The sequence below is a fragment of the Hyla sarda genome, chromosome 8 (genome assembly GCF_029499605.1).
Source record: "Hyla sarda isolate aHylSar1 chromosome 8, aHylSar1.hap1, whole genome shotgun sequence".
Lineage (NCBI taxonomy): Eukaryota > Metazoa > Chordata > Amphibia > Anura > Hylidae > Hyla > Hyla sarda.
In genome coordinates this window covers 31,447,510-31,468,919 of record NC_079196.1, presented here as the reverse complement: position 1 = coordinate 31,468,919, position 21,410 = coordinate 31,447,510, and the positions used below count along the sequence as shown (strand labels likewise).

Here is a 21,410-nt window from a genome sequence, read left to right as displayed (position 1 = left end):
TGCTCTGAGTTTGGGCCTGGACATGGATCTTGTATGTCTCTCTTTTCTCCTTTTCCGGCGGCTCCTAGTTTCACCTTCTGAAGGTCTTGCCCTCTGCTGGGCGTGTTCGGCTGCAGCCTTCTTGTCATTCTCTCACCTCTGACTTGGTCCTGTAGTTGCCGCTGGCCTCCTACCGGGCTCTCCCTTCTGGCCTGTATGGCACACTTCTCTTCTGGCAGCTGGAGTTTCCTTGCCATGTTTGATTGCTTTGTGGAATCCCTGAATTGGGGTTCTCTTGTCACTCTCTCTTCCACATTTGGGCCAGGCCTCGGGGGTCCTGCGCCTTATGTCTTGTCTTCAAAGGTGGTGTTCACTCTCCAGCCAGGGGGGTGTCAGGCCAGCAGGCCTCCGAGGCGACTGTTTCTTGTTGCATTTGGTTAGAGGTTGGACCTCCGTCCTTGCTTGGTTCCTTCCTTTTTGGGTCCTAGCTCTCCCCTCATGTTTTGTGGGGGTTTCCAGGTGGTGGGTTTCTAGTTTTCTCCTGGGCCTCTTCCACATTCCTGTGCATATAGTTCAGTCTCTGGACTGCTCTTCCCTTCTCTGTTGGTTGTTTTTCCCACCCCAGGGACTGCTTTGGGACGTTCCATGGTCCCTGTGTTCCCCAATAAGGCGACCGAGAAAAGGAGATGGTTTTTTTTTTATACTCACTGTAAAATCTCTTTCTCGTAGCCTTCATTGGGGAACGCAGCACCCACCCATTTATGGTTCCTGGTCAGGTTGTTTTGTTGCCTGTTGTTACTTTCCGGTGTCCTTTGGACGCATCTCCTTTGTTGTTTGGCTTCTCCTACTGCTTTGTGACACAACTGATTAGCTCTGTGCCTGTGGACGGGTATATCCTGCTGGGAGGAGCCGACTTCTTTTTTTGCCTAGTGTCATCAACATAATACCCATTGTCTCTGTGTCCCCCAATGAAGGCTACAAGAGATATTACGGTGAGTACAAAAAAATCTTGTTTTTCCTCCCGCACAGTTTTGTGTAGGTGACAAGTACTCGCCCTCAGCAGTCCTGCCGTGTTGTTCTTACACTGCTGTGGGCACAAACGTCTCTGTAGATTATCGCTGTTACATAACTCTTATTTGCTTTATACTTGGCAGGGCAGCTTTGCAGAGAATCTTTCCTTTCTCCTTGAAGCTTTAAAAACAGGTAAAGAGCATTATACAGAACATCTGCATTCTCATAAATAATATGGGATTTGTTTTTTTAATTACTTAGTTTGTCATCGTTTATTTTAATGTTTAAAGGGGCACTCTGCTGGAAAACATTTTTTTAAATCAACTGGTGCCAGAAAGTTAAACAGATTTGTAAATTACTTGTTTTTAAAAATATGAATCCTTCCAGGATGATACCTGTAGTATGAAAGGGGCCTTACAAGATGTTCAATAAAGTTTAAGAATTTTACAAATCTTGGAGCTGGAAGTCTTTCTCCATTTTTAACCCAAACCAGTGTAATTCAAGCGTATGCTTTGGATTTCTGCTGCATCTTTCTGATGATACATAAATTTAGGTGCACTACTGCGGTAGATGTAAACAGTAACATATGACTATGGCTGGGTTCACACCACGTTTTTGCAATACAGTTCCCGTATAAGTTTTCAATTTGAAAACTGTACGAAACCGTATTAAAAAAACCTTATACATTGACTCTCCATTGAAAACTGTATACCAAACGATGCATCCGGTTGTGTCCGTTTTGCATCTTGTATGGTTTTGTCAGGTTTTTTTTTTTCGTACCCAAAAACATAGCCTACCACGGTTTTTGGTCCGGGTGAAAAACCGTATTGAAACTTTTATACGTTTTTATATATTTTTTTTTTTAACATGGGAGTCAATGGGAACCGTACAGAACTGTATGTGTGTACAGCTTAAAATAGCAACAAGTAATGCTGCTCACTCCTTCGACCAAATCCGAAGCACCTGCGCATGGACACGCCAGTCCCGCCCTTGGCTCTGTGCAACAATAGAAAAGAAGGATTGTCCAGCGTTGGGCTTGCGGATAAGTTTGTTTTAATTTGAAAATCCGAGAGAAAACACTTGACAGAGGACAATGTCCGTACAGCTTCATACAGTTTTTACCATACGGTTTTTGACTTTGCACAGTTTTTTTTTTCTTGGAATTTCAATCAAACAAGTGAAACTTTATTCATAATGGAGTGAAAAGTTAAAAAGTTATACTTTTTTTTTTTTCTCAAAAAACGGATGCAGCCGGACATCATTTTTCAAACCGTATACGGATTAAAATTTGTACACACGTTTTCATACAGTTTAGTCAGGTTTTGAGGAATAATTTTTTTTAATTTATTTTTTATTTTTATTTTTTTTAAATCAAATACCTGATGCGGGAACTGTATTGCAAAAATGTGGTATGAACCCAGCCTAACCCTCAAAATGATGTTAAAATTGAGACATTAGCCAGTATATCCTTATATGAAGGACATACCTGAGCCCGCACACCAACGCCAAGGTTTCTCAAGTGACACGGGACCTAACGCTAACCTACCTGTGCATGATAAGCAATACCAGGGGCCAGTGGGCAATTACAGCGGCATTAGGTCCTCACAGTCTGCTCCCAGTTCGCTAAAATGTGGCTAAGCACACATACAATGGGAGGAAGGCAATGAGCCCCACCCAAGGAGGCTGATGTGTTTCCGGCCTCACAGTTGCTCCAAAATGCTGCCTATAATAGTAATTAAGACGCATTAATGCCGCTGTAATTGCCCTCTGGCCCCTGGTATTGCCCATATGACACAGGTAGGTTTAGTGTTAGGTCCCGTGCCACTTGAGAAACCTTGGCATTGGTGTGCGGGCTCAGGTATGTCCTTCATATAAGGATATACTGGATAATGTCTCAAAGTCTTTAATGTCTTTAAAGTGTACTTGTCATCAACAAAAACTTTTTATATAATGTAGATAATACCATTTGTATTTGTAATATACATTGATTAGAAAATCCAAGCAGTGAATGCAATTTTCAGCTCACCCACAGCAGCCCCGGAGCCCACTGACATTGCAAGGCAGCACCACTTCATACAGGAACAAGGATTTGGAATGTCCAGCGCAAATGGTCCTGGAAATTTTTTATTTTTTTTTATCAAAAGTAACGCGTTTGGTTAGAAAATTTATATATTTTTGTCCCTGCAGTTATTGCCTGAGTGTCTCTATGAGGAGTCCAAATACAGGAAGTGAGGGTGGACAAGCAGGGATCTGTACACAAAGAAAAAGCAGGACAGTGAGCACTAAGGCTCTATAACATGCTCCCAGATCACACATCAGGATGATTGACAAGCCAGGAGCCTGCACAGATCCCTACCTGCTTGTCCTACTCTTACTTCTTGTATTTGGACTCATCATAGAGACACACGGACAATAGCTGCAGGGACAGCACTTTTTCACCCAAAAATATACCCAATTTTTAACCATTGTATATTACAATATATATATACATATAATGGTATTATCTACATTATATAGTTTTTGTTGACTACAGGTAAACTTTAACATCTTTTTGAGGGTTAGTCATATGTTACTGTCTACATCTACCACAGTATTGCACCTAAATTTATGTATTACGCTATATATTACACACAAGAATATGCCTTTGCAGGGATGTGACTTGATTTATTCTTTTATATGAACAACTTTATGGCTGTAGTGAATACTGTAACTGTGTCTATTGTTTTCAGGCGACCGCACAAGCAGCTGCCCAGTGTTGTTCATAATGGATGAGTTTGATCTCTTTGCCCATCATAAGAACCAAACGCTGCTTTATAATCTCTTCGATATTGCTCAGTCGGCTCAGGCTCCTGTGGCCGTTATCGGGCTCACGTGTCGACTGGTAAGTGTGCACCTTAGTTGTCTTATCATCTTACAGCAGGACCAGAACATACGTGATATGAATTACTCCTTTAAATGGGCACTGTCGCCAGCTTTATTTTTTGATATGTTGTAGTACTTATGTACTACAACATATCTCTAATATACTTTTATTATTTATTTTTATCATTAAAAAGTTTTAATTTACATTTAAAAACCGCCCACTGAAAAAGGACTGATTTTGGAGTGGCAATCAGTCCTTTCTCAGTTAGGCTGCACTCGCTCCCTGCTGGTCAATCACACAGGCGGGAGCGAGCGCATTGGCTCCCCGGCCACTGGCTGGGAGGCCACTCCTCCCGCACATCACCGCCGCCGCCTCGTTGCCGCCGCTGTCCCTGCATGCCCGCTGCCGGACTCTGCAAGTGTAATGAGGGAACGGGGTATGCGGGGGGGGGAGGGAACGGCTAGTGCCGTAGTGGGGGGGGGGGGGGGTAACGGGCTAGCAAAAAAAAAATAGGATGGTGGGAGCTAGGGGTACTCCACTGCTCAGCGTTTGGAACAAACGTTTCCGAATGCTGGAGCTGGGAGCTGGTGATGGCATGGCCCTGTCCCCTCATGACGTCATGCCCCGCCCCCTCAATGCAAGTCTATGGGAGGGGCGTTACACGCCCCCTCCCATAGACTTGCATTGAGGGGGCGGGGCGTGACGTCATGAGGGGTGGGGGCATTACATCATGAGCTCCCTGCGTCGGCTCCAACGTTTGTTCCAAACAATGAGCAGTGGAGTACCCCTTCAAGTGGGAACAACTCCCAAGACTCTTCCAGCTGATTTTGGTAGAGGAAGCCTTGCCCAGCCAAACGGGGAGTAGGGAGAAGGTAGCGTTACATGGCTGCCATTGTCACATGGATGCGCCAAGTCCACCAGTACGGATGCCGCTTCAAGTTAGCAGTTTTGGTTTATAGACGAGGGTCCTGAAAGAGGAACATTCCCCCCTTGAATACCTCTATGCCCTGGTAAAGCATATGGATAGGGGTTGTACCCTTAGGACATTTGAAGTTATATTGCAGACAATTTTCTGGTTTAGCCAATTTCTTTATTCCAGGAGGTCACATATGTATTAATAGGCCATTCTTTCTCCTGCAGGATGTCATGGAGCTTCTAGAGAAGAGGGTAAAATCTCGCTTCTCCCACAGACAGATTCACCTGCTGAACTCCTTCAATTTCTGGGATTACAAGGAGATTTTTAAAGATCTTCTGTCTCTGGCGCCCCAATTCCCAGACTCACAGTTTGCAGAGAAATGGAATTCAGATGTTCAGGTAAGATCTAGTATGTGGAGATTCTGCAGAAAATGACAACATGACGGCAGTGGAAAACTTTTTTTAATCAACTGGTGCCAGAAAGTTAAACAGATTTGTAAATTACTTCTATTACAAAATCTTAACCCTTCCAGTACTTATTAGCAGCTGAATACTACAGAGGAAATTATTTTCTTTTTGGAACACAGTGCTCTCTGCTGACACCTCTGTCAATTTTAAGAACTGTCCAGAGTAGGAGAAAATCCCCATGGAAAACATATGCTGCTATGGACAGTTCCTAAAATGCTAAAATGGACAGATGTCAGCAGAGAGCACTGTGCTCGTGATGTCAGCAGAGAGTTCTGTGTTCAAAAAAGAAAATAATTTCCTATGTAGTGTTCAGCAGCTAATAAGTACTGGAAGGATTAAGATTTTTTATTTAATAGAAGTAATTTACAAATCTGTTCAACTTTCTGGCACCAGTTGATTAAAAAAAAATAAAAAATTCCACCGGAGTACCCCTTTTAACCAAGACTATAGGACTTGGGTTTCCGGTGGCCAGACTAGCAAAATTAGCCCAGATTTATCAATTTGCATAAAACAAAACTGTTTGGTTTTGCCCTTAAAGGGGTACTCCGCCCCTAGACATCTTATCCCCTATCCTTTGGATAGGGGATAAGATGCCAGGGGCGGAGTACCCCTTTAATAACCAATCACAGCTGGGCTTTCACATCTTAACACACTTTTAACCAAATAATGGATAAAAATGTGCATTTTAATTGAAACGAAAAATACGGCAAATACAAGTATAAAAGCACATGAAAATGTGAATTCAAGGAAACCTCTGCACAACAAGATGGAGAAGAAAAGATGGGATTCCTATGGTACATACATATGTCATGGGTGTAGCTCAAAATAAAAATTAGGATATTAAAACTAGGAAAAGTTGAAGTTAGAAATAGCGTTCTATGTTAGCAAAATAAATACACAATGGGGGAGATTTATGAAAACCTGTCCAAAGGAAAAGTTGCCCATAGCAACCAATCAGATCACTTCTTTCATTTTGCAGAGGCCTTGTTAAACATGAAAGAAGCGATCTGCTATGGGCAACTGGGCAACTTTTCCTTTGCACCGGTTTTGATAAATCTCCCCCAATGACCACATATAAAGAGCTCCTGTAACATCAAAGGAGAACTTTGACAAAAATGAACTTTTCTCGATCGGCTCCTCCAGGATATACCCGCCCACTGGAAGTGAGGGAATAAGTTTTAGCTAGTGTCAGTAGGAGGCAGACACAGGTCTGGTGCTCTCCAGACCTGGTCTTTTTTTAAATAATTTTCTAGTAAGGGCTGTTTAGTTGGGTTTTTATCTCCCTTTTACTTCCCTTTTTCAGGTGGTGGTTCAGGAGCATGGCGCTGCCTGTTTCCCACCCCCACATATGCGACAAAGGGGCACAGACATAACGTATGTACTATTAACCCCTAATCGCCAATGGCCAGTGCCTGGAGATTGTACACTGGGTCCGGGTCCCCCACTGCCCCTGCTCACACCGCTTTTTTAGCCTGGTATGGCCTAATGCTTGCTGGCAGTCAAGTGGTGAGTATGTGGCAACTGAGGTGAGTATGCCCCCCCCCCCCCAAGCGGGCAAACCGGGAGGTCGGGCAGCTCCTCCGCTCAAGGTTCGCATGCTCCACAGCTCCTCCCTACGACCAGCGGGTGCATAACCGCTCCGTTCTTTTCTGCTTCTCCGGCGGCATCTAGCACCGTCGCTCCTTAGTGAATGCGGCACCGTTGCCCTTCCTGAGCTGCGGGCCAGCAGAAGCTCTTCCTATCCGGCCCGCTCTAGTCCCTAGCCCCAGATCTGCGCGGCGGATTTGCAGGTGCTTCTCAGCGCGCTGCTCCGAGCAATCATCGCTCCTGGGGATGCCCGCATGTGTTGGTCCTTACTGTCCCCATTCTCTCTTTGGGGACCTCGCGGGCTGCATCAATACAGGGTGCATGGCTCCCCACACTTCCTCCTGCCTGTTCATAATAATAATACTGTGGTTAAATAATGTGGATAATAATGGTAATTTGATGGCATTTGGTACTCTCTTGTGGCCAATAATTGTATTGCTCCCTTGATTTCTCTTGCAGCTCATGAGCTCCCCCTTGTGGCAACCAGTCGCTATTGCGTCATTTGAGATGTACCTCTGGTGCCCCTATTTTCTGCAGGGTTCTCAGTCTGTCAGGGAGCGTCTGCAAACGGCCGTGGCAGGTTGTTGCCAGGGATTTCACGATCCCTTGGAAACTGCCGGGGCTATATTCAATGCCTGTTCTCCCCTACCGCTGAATGCCATACCGTGTGCAAGGGCTTTTGTTTCCTGGCGGACATTAAGGAGTCTTTTGAGGTTCCTCCTCTGTCAGGTCAGACAGCCACCCACCAAGGGGGTGTTCTTGGCATGTCATACAATGTGGTTCCCTCCTCTATAGGCTGCCGCATCCGCGGCTAGTGCTCCGGATCCTCACTTCCAGTGTAAGGTCTCTGTGGCAGTGTCCCTGCGTGGGCATGGATCGGACTTGATATCGATATGCCGGAAGGTATTCTTGCTTGTCACTCATCTTACAGCTGCAGTGTCTGCAGCTATCATTCATGTATCCCACAGTGATGGAGTGAACCCTTGTCTACTAAGGACCCATACCAGTAAGCCAGACAGTGGTCTGCATGGTTTCCTACAACGCCTGTCATGTGGCTGATGTACCTGCGGCTCGAGTTCCGGTACCCCACTGCGGTGCGAGTAGTATGAAGTCGTGCCCCAGCGTGTCCTAGGGACCCTATATGGGGTGACGGGGATACAGTCCACGGCTCCTCAGCCTCCCCAATCTCCCAGGGGAGCGGGGTTTCTATCCATGGCCTCCCCTTCCTCCCACATGCGACAGAAGGGCTCAGTGATCGCCTATTTGGCTGTCTTCCCCTTTTCACCAGCACCTGGAGGTGTACTTGTTCGCCAGACTGTTGTCTGAACGGTTTCCGCCGCCGTCTGTCTCCCATCTCAGGGCTGCCTCGGGCATGGCTAGGTTTCCCATACCTCACTGCAGGTGTGAGGAATCCGGATGGGGGTCCCTGCAGGTACTCGGGACTGCTGCCAGTCTTTTGTCTGCTGGGTCTCCTACTAAGCCAGGTCTCCTGTTAGATCGGCCCCACTCCGGTACCCCACTTTCTGTGGTTGGGTCCGATTGAGTGATCCTGTGCGTTCAGGAATCCTATGCCAGTCGGTCAGATAATTGTCCACATGGCTTACTACTACATCGGTCCAACTTCCATACACTTCCCACGCAGTGGATGGAAGTTCTGGTAACCTACTGCTAAGGCGTAGTCCCGTGTGTCTCCCCATGTTGCTCCACGGGCCCTATACAATGCACCATGTACTGGTTCGGAGGGTTTCCTACTTCACCAGGTCCCCCTCTTCATGTCTACCATTCTCACGGCTGAAGGCTGGTGACCCACACTCGGCGTGTGGTTCTTTATGCGGGAGCTGGTTCAGCCATAAGTCCCTATGCCAGATAGCCTGTGTCTGCATGGTTTTGTCCCCCAATGAAGAGCGACTGAGAAAAGGAGATTTTTTTTGTACTCGCCGTAAATTCTTTTTGTAGCCTTCATTGGGGGACACAGCACCCACCCATTTCTGCATTTGTCCGGATATTCTTTTCCGGTTATTGTTTTTTTTCTTTTTTTTTTTTTTATCAGAGATTCCTTTCTAGGGTCCTTAGGACATATTTCTTTGCTGGCTTCTCCTACTGCTTTGTGACAAAACTGATTACCTCACTTCCAGTGGGTGGGTTTTTTCTAGTATTAGTGCCTCCTAGTCCCCCAATGACTGCTACGAGAAAGAGATTTTACGGGGAGTACAAAAAAATCTCCTTATCCCCTATACACAGGATGGGACTCAGTGAGGAGCACCGAAAAGACCCAAGTACAGCACTTGTGCATCATTGGTGCTCCTATAGAAATTAATGAAGCGCGTACTGTTCGGAACGGTGTAGCCGGCGCCGGTAGCTAGTGATGTCATAGCCCCGCCCCCTCATGATGTTACATCCCACCCCCTCAATGCAAGTCTATGGGAGGGGGCGTGACGCCCCCTCCCATAGACTTGCGTTGTGGGGGCGGGACGTCATGAGGAAGCGGGGCTATGACATCACGAGCTCCCGGCTCCAGCGTTTGGAACAGTTTGTTCCAAATGCTGAGCAGCGGAGTACCCCTTTAAAGGGCTTTTATGAGACTTAAAAAAATTTATGGAAATACCTTATCACTATGAAATTAGTGGGAGCCCCGACTCTTGGCACCTCCCTACTGATTATTGAGGCCATGTTGGTTTAGCTAATAAACTATCTCTTTCAATATTTATCAGGAGTGGCACAGTAGAGGAGTGTTAACCCCAGTGATCTCATGCCAATGGCGTATCTTAGTGTTACGGTCATTAGAAAAATAATAATGTAGACGATTTTGATTGCTTAGCACTGAAACTCCCTGCTTCCTGTGTTCTATAGTGATACAAGGTCCTGTACCTGATGCCAGGGATGGAGCGACAGCAGTTTAGGATTAAGAGGGGTGCGGCATGTTTAGTTGTAGTTATCTAAAAGAAGGCAACAGAATAGGTTAATTATATAAATTACAAAATGTAATAAAATCTAAAGAATTTTATAACAAAATCCTTTTTTTCCCTTTGTAATGACAACTACATGTCCCAGAAAATCCTATTATTCATTATTTATCAAAAAAGCAGCGTATTTTTATTTTTATTTTTTATTTTTGCGCAATTCTCAGCTACACAAAAATGGTGTAAATGTGTTACGGCCACGGCAGCCCAGCAAATTTACTATTATTTATCCCAGTTAATTTGCATAAATCATATCTGGAATCTAAGCCAGCTTGGAGCTTGTGTAGATTTCACGCTGCGGTGCACAACCAGCCACCGCACAGCAAATTTAATAAGGGACCGGAACCTCCTATTGAATCTCCAGAATGAATGAACTGCAGCGGGAATGTACAGGAGTCCTGTGTATGATAGACCGATCTTAATTCCTCACTTTGTGTTTTTTTTTATTTATTTTTTCACAATTTTTAACCTCTTTCTAGTGAAAGCTCCTTTACATCTGATGCTTAATACAGCTGCTGTTACGTTACAGTTGCATCTATCCCAGGATAGGTCAATGCACCTGTGGGTCCATCTCATGATCAGGACACATAAGTATCTACTGAGACTAAACCCCATAAACTCCTGTTCAATGACAGCAAGCAGAGATCTGCATGGAATTGATACAAATTTTCCAATTTACTTTCTGTATCACTTTTCATTACACAAAGATGAACCTTTCATTGCTGAATCTGTCATGTTCTGCGATGTTGACCTTACATTTTGTCCTCTCATATGTTGATGCTGGTTTGTTAGTGTTTTTTTATTCTGAAATTGAAATAATTTTGTCTCGTTGTTCCTCAGGCTCTGCTGGAAAATAAAAGCGTGGAAGACGTTCTTCATAAGCAGTTTAATGCGTCCAAGGATATTCGATCCCTGCACATGCTATTGGTCAGAAAAATATTTCTCTAGATATTACAGTGAATCACCCCCCCCCACACACACACACACCCCTTCTATTTTTCATGTCCTAGTCCAAAATTCTGAACCAGTTGACTTCCTGCTACTGTATATAATTAAAGGGGTACCCCGCTGCTCAGCATTTGAAACGAACTGTTCCCGAACGCTGGAGCCGGCGCCGGAAGCTTGTGACATCATAGCCCCGCCCACTCATGACGTCACGCCCCACCCCCTCGATGCAAGTCTATGGGAGGGGGCGTGACAGCCGTCACGCCCCCTCCCATAGACTTGCATTGAGGGGGTGGGGGCGTGATGTCATGAGGGGGCGGGGCTATGATGTCACAAGCTTTCGGCTCCTGCGTTCGGAACAGTTTGTTCCAAACGCTGAGCAGCGGAGTACCCCTTTAATTATGTCACGCTGTCACACCCCCTCCCATAGACTTGCATTGAGTCGGTGGGGCTTGATGGCAAGAGGGGGCGGGGCTTGACGGCATGAGCTTCCAGCTCCAGCGTTCGAAACAGTTTGTTCCAAACGCTGAACAGCAGAGTACCCCTTTAAGACTTCTTTCACATTACCGTTATGTTCCTGCATTTTGACAGCCTTTTTTCTGCTGAAAGAGGTCATGAAAAGAATAACCGAACATAACGGATGATAACAGATGACCAATGTCCCTTATTTTAACAGACATGCCTTCAAAATAACGGACATATTCATCCATTATAGTCCGTTATTTTATGTCCGTTATTTTCATGTTCTGAGCATGCGCAGTACAATTAACGGATCATAACGTACGTTAAAATAACAGGCACTAATGGATGTCAATTGTGAACATCCGTCACCCATAGACTTCAATGTTAAAATTTTAACATCCGTTATTCCACCGTTATTTTTGACGAGACAAAATATAGTGCATGCACCATCAAAAATAACGGACGTCAGTCATAACGGGACATAACTGGTGCTGCAGGATGGTCAAAAAGAATCCCATTGACCTGAATAGGATTTTTTGCCGACTGTTTTGGGGACTTTCTGACGGGAGTTTTTACAGGTGCCTAACGGTAGTGTGAAAGGGGCCTAAGAGAGTTTTATATTTGTAGATTGTCACCTGTCAATGTAAAATAACTTTTTTGATGGGTACGAGGCTCGTGTTCAGACCCCAACCGATAATTAGAATGAACAGGGAGAGACGTGGGCAGCCACATGCTTCTCTACTCGCTGTGTATCCGAGACCTGGACAGCCCCATGGACTTGCATTATGACTCTGTCCTGGTCAAGTGACGGTCTGGAGAGAACACAGTAAGCACACAGTTCTACAGGCTCACTTTCGTGATTGGTTGGGGTCTACACATTTTCAAACATTTTTCCATTACAGTTCTCACTTTAAGGTAACGTTCACACGGGCGGATTACCTGTGAAATTGCTACAGCGTATTTGCTACGGAAAATCCGCAGCGGATTTTGCTACCATTGACTTCAATGGGTCATCAGAAAATCCACAGTAGAGGCAGTTTTGCAGATTTTCCTTCGGACCCATTGAATTCAATGGTAGCAGAATATCTGTTGCGGATTTTCCGCAGCAAATACGCTGCGGAAATTCTGCAGGTAATCCGCCCATGGGAACGTACCCTAAAGGAATACTCTGAAGCAAACTTATCTTATCCCATTGTAAAGCCAGCAATAAGTTATATAACAACTTCAGTTACCTCTGTTGTCTTACTTCCACGCATCCCCGACTTGTCCGAAATCCGGAAGTACAGGCTGTCTGCCACAATTATGAATTTCGTACACCGTGCACGCTGAGGGCAGCAGCCATCTTGATAGCAAAACATCACCTTGTTCAGGATCCTCCCCGCTCAATGCCGGCCCCCCTGGCCGCGACTCAATCACTCCCACCGTTTACATATTCATACAATCTTTGTTTGCACAGCCGTCATTCGCTGGGCTGTGCAAATGTCTCACAATGCCTCTAGCCTCAGCACGATAGGGAAAGGCTCAGAACCACTTAGTAACTACCAAGGGATAGTCTCAGAACCACTTAGTAACTACCAAGGGATAGTCTCAGAACCACTTAGTAACTACAAAGGGATAGTCTCAGAACCACTTAGTAACTACCAGGGATAGTCTCAGAACCACTTAGTAACTACCAAGGGATAGTCTCAGAACCACTTAGTAACTACCAGGGATAGTCTCAGAACCACTTAGTAACTACCAAGGGATAGTCTCAGAACCACTTAGTAACTACCAGGGATAGTCTCAGAACCACTTAGTAACTACCAAGGGATAGTCTCAGAACCACTTAGTAACTACCAGGGATAGTCTCAGAACCACTTAGTCTCAGAACCACTTAGTAACTACCAGGGATAGTCTCAGAACCACTTAGTAACTACCAGGGATAGTCTCAGAACCACTTAGTAACTGCCAGGGATAGTCTCAGAACCACTTAGTAACTGCCAGGGATAGTCTCAGAACCACTTAGTAACTACCAAGGGATAGTCTCAGAACCACTTGGTAACTACCAGGGATAGTCTCAGAACCACTTAGTCTCAGAACCACTTAGTAACTACCAGGGATAGTCTCAGAACCACTTAGTAACTACCAGGGATAGTCTCAGAACCACTTAGTAACTGCCAGGGATAGTCTCAGAACCACTTAGTAACTACCAGGGATAGTCTCAGAACCACTTAGTAACTACCAAGGGATAGTCTCAGAACCACTTAGTAACTACCAGGGATAGTCTCAGAACCACTTAGTAACTACCAAGGGATAGTCTCAGAACCACTTAGTAACTACCAAGGGATAGTCTCAGAACCACTTAGTAACTACCAAGGGATAGTCTCAGAACCACTTAGTAACTACCAAGGGATAGTCTCAGAACCACTTAGTAACTACCAAGGGATAGTCTCAGAACCACTTAGTAAGTTTTACATAGCGGGCAAGCTCCTGCGCCGGACGCGCCTGCGCGCACACACATTCCCCAGGATCGGTCACCAGGTAATCCAATGATATCCCTGATAGTTACAGGGATATTCTAGTAACAAGTTAGTAATCTTTATATCGTAGCCAGGGAATGGAGGGGGAGGGAGACACAGATGATTGGGGTGGGTTTAGGGGCATGGGCGGCGTTACTATTGAAATTATTAGGGGGGGGGGAGAGCAGGAGGGAGGGGAGGGGTGAGTAGAAGGGAGGGACAGGAACTTGCAGCATGGGAAATGATGATTTTTACGTCATCCTCCACTCCGGGAGAAAGGCTGAACCGATTGGAGCAAAAGTACATGGCCGGAGAGGTACAGCCATGGGGGACATTTGGGGGGGGGGGGGGGGGTTATACATTTTTAAATCATAGTACCCCTTTAAGTGCCCCTTTACAATTTTAGACTCTGAAGGAAAATGACGGTAGTGCCGTCCTGTGCACTGTGGTCATTTTTCTAAATGACTTGAATTTAGAATTTGGTGTTGGAATACATTTACACTGCACCCATTCTCCCCTCCACAAATAACTGTTCATTAAAAGATGGAGCTTCCATCTCCACAGCACCAGACTCCAGTGCCGTAGAACCACATTACACTGGGTCTTGCGCTGGAAATCAAAGCTCTGTCTCCTAATGCACAGTTATATGCAGCTGGGAGAAAGGGTGCTCAGTGAAGGTATTCTGGCGCCAAATTCAATATAAAAGCCATTTTGAAAAATGACTATTGTGCATAGTTATCCACTATAGTCATTTATTTTTATTAATTTATTTTTAGAAAAATTAATTTTTATTTTTATGTAAAACAGCCTAAAACTTTAGAGATGCACTTTAAATGACATTTTAGATGTAGTTTATGTTTTGAGATTTTCTAAATACTGTCGTCTTCAGCAGTATTCACATCTGTGTTAGGAGACTCCTGACCCCATAATAGTGTTTTCCCAACCAGGGTGCCTCCAGCTGTTGCAAAACTACAACTCCCAGCATGCCCGGACAGCCTTCGGCTGTCCGGGCATGCTGGGAGTTGTAGTTTTGCAAAAGCTGGAGGCACCCTGGTTGGGAAAAACACTGCCATAATAAGTCAGCAGGGACTGTCTGATGCTGCTGGTGTCCTTTGAGTGACAGATTCAGCACCGTCATGGTCCTGGTTTTTGTTTGTAAATGAAATGATAACTTGGGTGCGAACAGAGTCTCAGCTCCCTCTAGTGGTGTCTCTAAGCAGCCAGAAAAAAATACTGTATTTTTCATATTGTAAGACACATTTTTTTTTAGCAACAAGCAATCTTGCTAAAATGTGTCTACGTCTTATACCCTGCAGTCTGGGGCAGCTGGCAGTGGTAGAACACCATGACTACTTCCTTACTGATAGGGCAGAGGACTACCCCATCGTTGAGAGAACTGGACAGAGATTCAAAGGGGGTGGGGGAGCTGTGTAATGTTTTTATTTTATGAGGGGGCAGTAGGCTAAATAAGTCTGGGAACCGCTAATGTATAACAAAAAGACACACTTTTGGCTTCTGTCTGACAATCCATGCGTCTTATGACTAATAAAACTCCTTATTTTTCACTGAACACTAAACTACCTATACTGTACCAGTGTGCATTACCTATATCCTTATACTAAATGAATCCCTATGGACACACATGGCATTTAGGTTGGGAGTTTTCTACATTAAAGGAGAACTCCAGACCATAAAAATTGTCCCCCATAGTGCCGGCAGTAAAAAATAAAAAAAAATAAAGCTCTACATACCTTCCTCCGCTCCCCCGGGGCCTCCGGTAACTGTCTCCGGTCTCCGCCGCAATCCATTTCCTGGTTGCCGGTGGTCTCATGAATCAGCCAATCACCAGCCGCAGCACAGTCCGACTCGGCCGGCGATAGGCTGAGCGGCAGTGTGAAAACTCTTCAGGGCACAAAATTCTTCACTACACCAGCACCTGCGGCCGGGGCCAAAAACGTCATATTGCCGCTCAGCCTATCGCCGGCCGAGTCGGACTGCGCTATTGTTGTTATCTGCTGCTTAAAGGGGTATCCCAGGTTTTTTTTTTTATTTGATTATGCTACAGGGGCTATATTGTTAGTCTGGTTCATAATATAGTGTCTGTACCTGTGTGTGTGTGTGACGGTTTTCTCACAATTCTTCTGTGATTTTCACCGCAATATTTTTAACAGCATACAAAATGACTGTTGTCTCAGAATTTTCCCAGGTTGCAATGTGGCCGAGACCTGACATCACTAGTCAGCTGATGACAGGGAGCCTGTCTGCTTCAATGGGTGGTGCGATCGCTTGGTGGGAGAGAGATCAATCTGCAACTAATGCAACAGCTGTAGGCACCCTGATTGAAAACCACAGGTCTTTTGAAAGGATGCAGCTCAGTTATGTTTCAATGGGTGGGGTGGCTGATGTGTGGGAGGAAGGAAAATGAATCATGGGATTCGTAGGCAAAGAAGAAAACTCGAACAGGAAATACCAGTTCACAAAAAGCTAGCCACAGTGTTATGATAATCTAACCACATAGCCATTTAGCGACAAGACAAGCGCAGATCCTTCCTAAGCATGTCCATTACTGTCTGCCAGGTACGTACTAAAATCACCTTATGGTGGAGAACCCCTTTAATGGCAGCATCATTTTATCTCTCTTTATGCACATACTTTTTCCCTTATTATGTCACTTTGATATGGTTTGATTTGCAGTACAGTAATCCAGGAGGGGGCCACTTTGGCTTCCTGCCCCCCCTGTCTTGTAGGGTGGCTCTGTGTTGAGCCTTTTAAGTGTTTTTAAATGTCTGTGTCTTTTTGTAATTGTTCTGCCATAAAATGATTTGATTTATCTTCTCATTTTGGGTGTGCACATTTGTATGGTATCTTCTTTGTTCTTGGATTTTCTTTAGTTTATTTTGTATACCATTGTAGCACCCCGCTTTACATATTAGGCTGAGCCCCCCTTTTTTCTTCTGTCCTCCAGCTGCTGGCCTTGTGTCGTGTTAATGTGTCTCATCCTCATTTGAACGCCGCTGACTTGGTAGAAGCGTACAGGCTCCGCAGCATGGACTCCAAAGCAAATATATTGCACGGTGAGTTTTATCAGATCGATTTTCTTTTCACCTACAATGATGTTTTTAGCCTATTTTATAAGATGAGACTCATGTCATGTGACATCAGTCAGTGATTTAACTGCAGCTGTGCTGGACACTTCTTTGCATATGATCCTTAAAAAAGTTTTCACATAAACTGGTGCCAGAAAGTTTAAGGGGTACTCCGGTGAAAACCTTTTTTTCTTCTAAATCAACTGGTGCCAGAAAGTTAAACATATTTGTAAATTAGTTCTATTAAAGAATCTTAATCCTTCCAGTACTTATTAGCTGCTGAATGCTACAGAGGAAATTCCTTTCTTTTTGGAACACTGATGACATCACGAGCACAGTGCTCTCTGCTGACATCTCTTTCCATTTTAGCAACCGTGCGCAGCAGATATATGCTAAGGGCAGCATGGTGGCTCAGTGGTTAGCACTGCTGCCTTGCAGTGCTGGGGCCTTGGGTTCAAATCCCACTGAGGACAACAATAAATAAAGAGTTATTATTATTATTATTATAATGACGTCAGCAAAGAGCACTGTGCTCGTGATGTCATCAGAGAGAATTCCAAAAAGAAAAGAATTTCCTCTGTAGTATTCAGCAGCTAATAAGTACAGGAAGGATTAATATTTTTTAATAGAAGTCATTTACAAATCTGTTTAACTTTCTGGCACCAGTTGATTTAAAAGAAAAAAAGTTTTCACCGGAGTACCCCTTTAAACAGATTTGTAAATTACTTCTATATTAAAAATCTTAATCTTTCCAGTACTTATGAGCTGCTGTGTTCTCCAGAAACAATTGTGTAGAAGAAACTGTCCGGAGGAGGAGAGGTTTGCTATAGGGATATGCTCCTGCTCTGGACAGTTCCTGACACGGACAGAGGTGTCAGCAGAGAGCACTGTGTTCAGACTGGAAAGAACTACACAACTTCCTCTGGAGCTTACAGCAGCTAAGTACTGGAAGGATTAAGATTTTTAAATAGAAGTAATTTACAAATCTGTATAACTTCCCGGCACTAATTGATTTGAAAAGATTTTTTTCCACTAGAGTACCCCTTTAAGTAATATTAGTAGCAAACTCCTGATTCCAGTGTCTTTGTTAATATTTGTCTATCTTTATCAGTATGCTTATCACTACAGATGAATGATTCTGGATCATACACCTGTTTCTTCTGTTCTTAGGCCTGTCTGTTCTGGAGATGTGTCTGGTAATAGCCATGAAACACCTACAAGACATTTATAGTGGGGAGCCCTTCAATTTCCAGATGGTTCACAATGGTAAGAGCTGCTATTAAATCCTCTTATATTATTTGGCCCTACCAATTCTCCAGAGTTTTTTCTATCCACTACTTTGCTATTAAAAGGGCGGAGTAAATCTTAATGTCTAGTTCTTTTTTAGTATTTTATTTTTTTACTCCTGACACACATGCTGGATATATCCATAGGGCCCTTGTTTTCTGTAAAGGGGGCTCTATGGGTGACGTATTCTTGTAAAAGTATTTTTGCTCTCCATAAACTCTTTCCTTTAGTCCTGCAGCAGCATCAATATACACTGCTCAAAAAAAATAAAGGGAGCACGAAGATAACACATCCTAGATATGAATGAACTAATCGTATGAAATACTTTCGTCTTTACATAGCTGAATGTGCTGACAACAAAGTCACCCAAAAATTATCAATGGAAATCAAATTTATCAACCCATGGAGGTCTGGATATGGAGTCACACTCAAAATCAAAGTGGAAAACCACACTACAGGCTGATCCAACTTTATGTAATGTCCTTAAAACAAGTCACAATGAGGCTCAGTAGTGTGTGTGGCCTCCACGTGCCCGTGTGACCTCCCTACAATGCCTGGGCATGCTCCTGATGAGGTGGTGGATGGTCTCCTGAGGGATGTCCTGCCAGAGCTGGACTAAAGCATCCGCCAACTCCTGGACAGTCTGTGGTGCAACGTGGCGTTGGTGGATGGAGCGAGACATGATGTCCCAGATGTGCTCAATCGGATTCAGGTCTGGGCAACGGGCGGGCCAGTCCATAGCATCAATGCCTTCCTCTTGCAGGAACTGCTGACACACTCCAGCCACATGAGGTCTTGCGTTGTGAGGAACCCAGGGCCAACCGCACCAGCATATGGTCTCACAAGAAGTCTGAGTATCTCATCTCAGTACCTAATGGCAGTCAGGCTACCTCTGGCAAGCACATAGAGGGCAAAGAAATGCCACCCCACACCATTACTGACCCACCATCAAACCGGTCATGCTGGAGGATGTTGCAGGCAGCAGAACGTTCTCCACGGCGTCTCCAGACTCTCTAACGTCTGTCACATGTGCTCAGTGTGAACCTGCTTTCATCTGTGAAGAGCACAGGGTGCCAGTGGTTTAATTGTTCCCTTTATTTTTTTTGAGCAGTGTATCTGCTACTGCAGGATGTAAAGGAAAGAGAGTTTACATTAAATGGGTTGTCCGGTGAAAACTATCTATATGATAGGGGATAAGTAGCTGATCGTGGGGGGTCCGACCAGTGGATCTCCGGAACAAGACCCAGGCCCTCGGTGAGGAGCACATGCGGTTGACGGACACACTGTTCATTTCTATGGTGGTGCTGGAGATGCCCGATTGCTTTACTCTGGTTTCTTCAACTCTCCCGACAAAATGAATTGAGCAAGTGCTGCCGTCTACCGCATGTGATCCTCACTGAGAGCCGGGGTCCCATTTCGGGTCTCCAGTGAAAACCATCTTATCCCATTATTCACAGAACAACCCCTTTAAGTCATTACAGTTCTGCTGTAGGACTAAGGGAAAAAAAGAATTTACATTGCAGCTCGGCATGTAAAGGAAAGGCCTATGTTGCAGACCTTTTAGACTCCTGGGGGGAGATTTATCAAAACCTGTGCAAAGGGAAAGTTGCCTATAGCAACCAATCAGATTGCTTCTTTCATTTTGCACAGGCCTGGTTAAAAATGAAAGAAGCGATTTGATTGGTTGCTGTGGGCAACTGGGTAACTTTTCCTCTGGGCAGGTTTTGATAAATCTCCCCCCTGATGTAGACCTCTATCAGAATGTCACAGGACTTGCAACAATAAAACAGGTACACAAGGGAGAGCAAACATTATGTAGCGCCTATTGTTTATGAATATGTAAATTTATAACATTTAGTAATTAACTTTTTTTCTTCCTGCAGAATTTCAGAAATTTGTACAAAGGAAAGCTCATTCTGTCTATAATTTTGAAAAATCTGTTGTCCTGAAGGTGAGATATTTATCATTAGGTTAGGATTAGGATATTTATTATTAGGTTAGCCAGTGGTCTCCAAACTGCAGCCCTCCAGCTATTGCAAAATTAAACCTCCCAGCATGCCTGGACAGCCAAAGTTGTAGTTTTGCAACGTCTGCAGGACATCATATCTGTTACATCTTATATGTACCACAGTACTACATTGTGATCGACGCACGGCTGCCCTCTGCTGGACATTATGTGAACTGCATCATTGTTTCTCTCTAGTATGTTCTCTGTTAGGCTACATTCACAATTTCGCAACACAGTTTTGTTTAATTTTAAAAGCCATTCGACACAGCCTCCCGCAGTCCGGGGTACTACAACTTCCAACATGGAAAGGACTTGTTTCCATGATGAATAGTAGTTCCCCCAGCTGCTGGAGTCTGCAGGCAGCTGTGGTGACTGCTTTAGCGCTTGTACTACCACTCCCATCATGGAACAGAATTTGTTCCATGTTGGGGGCTAGTAGTACAGGGATCACATTGGGTATCGCTTTTGAGACCCGCTGCGATCATAACTTATAAACCAGGGGAGCGGGCGGCATGTGATGTATAGTAATACTCTGCACTTGATATTCATATTCCCCCACCAAGAGCCGTGAATGGCCAGTCAGTGCCAGCCATTCAGGGCTCTTGGTGGGGTATTTGAAATTTGCGCCGGCCAGCCAGGGCACATAGTGCAATGCCACCCGCTTTCCCAGATCCAGCCTCCACTCACATCCCATCATTTTGCACTCTGGATACAATATTGTGTTTTCTATAAATCTACCAAATTGTGTTATTGTTATATTAGCAGTTGGGTAATGAGGCAACTGATATTTGTAACACTGCAATGGAGTAAATTGCTACCAAACTACTACTTTAGTTTTCCATAAGACTTCTGAAACTTAGAGTACCTCTCATGACCTTGTTAAATTTTATTATCCTCCCAGTTCACTGCCCCATCATGATAAACCACCCCCTGCCTTTATTTTTATTATTTTTCTACCTTGATATTGCTTTGTATTTTCTGCTCAGTCTTAGTCACATTCACAGACTGGGAAGGGGCATTCCCCAGCAGGCGTGACATCATCTGAAGCCATACAGGGGAGAACTTCCTCCCTCACTCTGCTACACACAGCCCAGAGCAGTTTAGTGTGTGAGATGAGCTATGATTGGATAAGGCTGCACACCCACCCCTCAGCATTTCCTGTTTTTGGACTTCTGCCAGGCCAGCAGGAGTCCAAAGTCTGTGCAAAAGATGGGGGGAAATGTGCTCTGGACAAGTAGGCAGCTTTTTTAAACACAAATTAAACATAGAAAACTTAATATTTTTTTTTTTTTTTTTTTAAACAAAGTACATTAGAAAGATGTTTTTATTGGTTGCTATTAG

General features: G+C 44.5%; 1 protein-coding gene across 2 annotated transcripts in view; it reads left to right on the top strand.

The window, feature by feature from the left end:
- The window catches only part of ORC4 (origin recognition complex subunit 4), a 48,002-nt gene that overhangs the window by 23,306 nt on the left and 3,286 nt on the right, over positions 1-21,410 (top strand). For both annotated transcript variants that reach the window (XM_056536127.1, XM_056536128.1), the window contains exons 7-13: positions 1,134-1,182; positions 3,720-3,871; positions 4,994-5,167; positions 10,624-10,710; positions 16,654-16,762; positions 17,945-18,040; positions 19,945-20,012. In XM_056536127.1, coding sequence (XP_056392102.1) covers positions 1,134-1,182; positions 3,720-3,871; positions 4,994-5,167; positions 10,624-10,710; positions 16,654-16,762; positions 17,945-18,040; positions 19,945-20,012 — 735 coding nt within the window. The remainder of the gene's footprint in view (positions 1-1,133; positions 1,183-3,719; positions 3,872-4,993; positions 5,168-10,623; positions 10,711-16,653; positions 16,763-17,944; positions 18,041-19,944; positions 20,013-21,410) is intronic.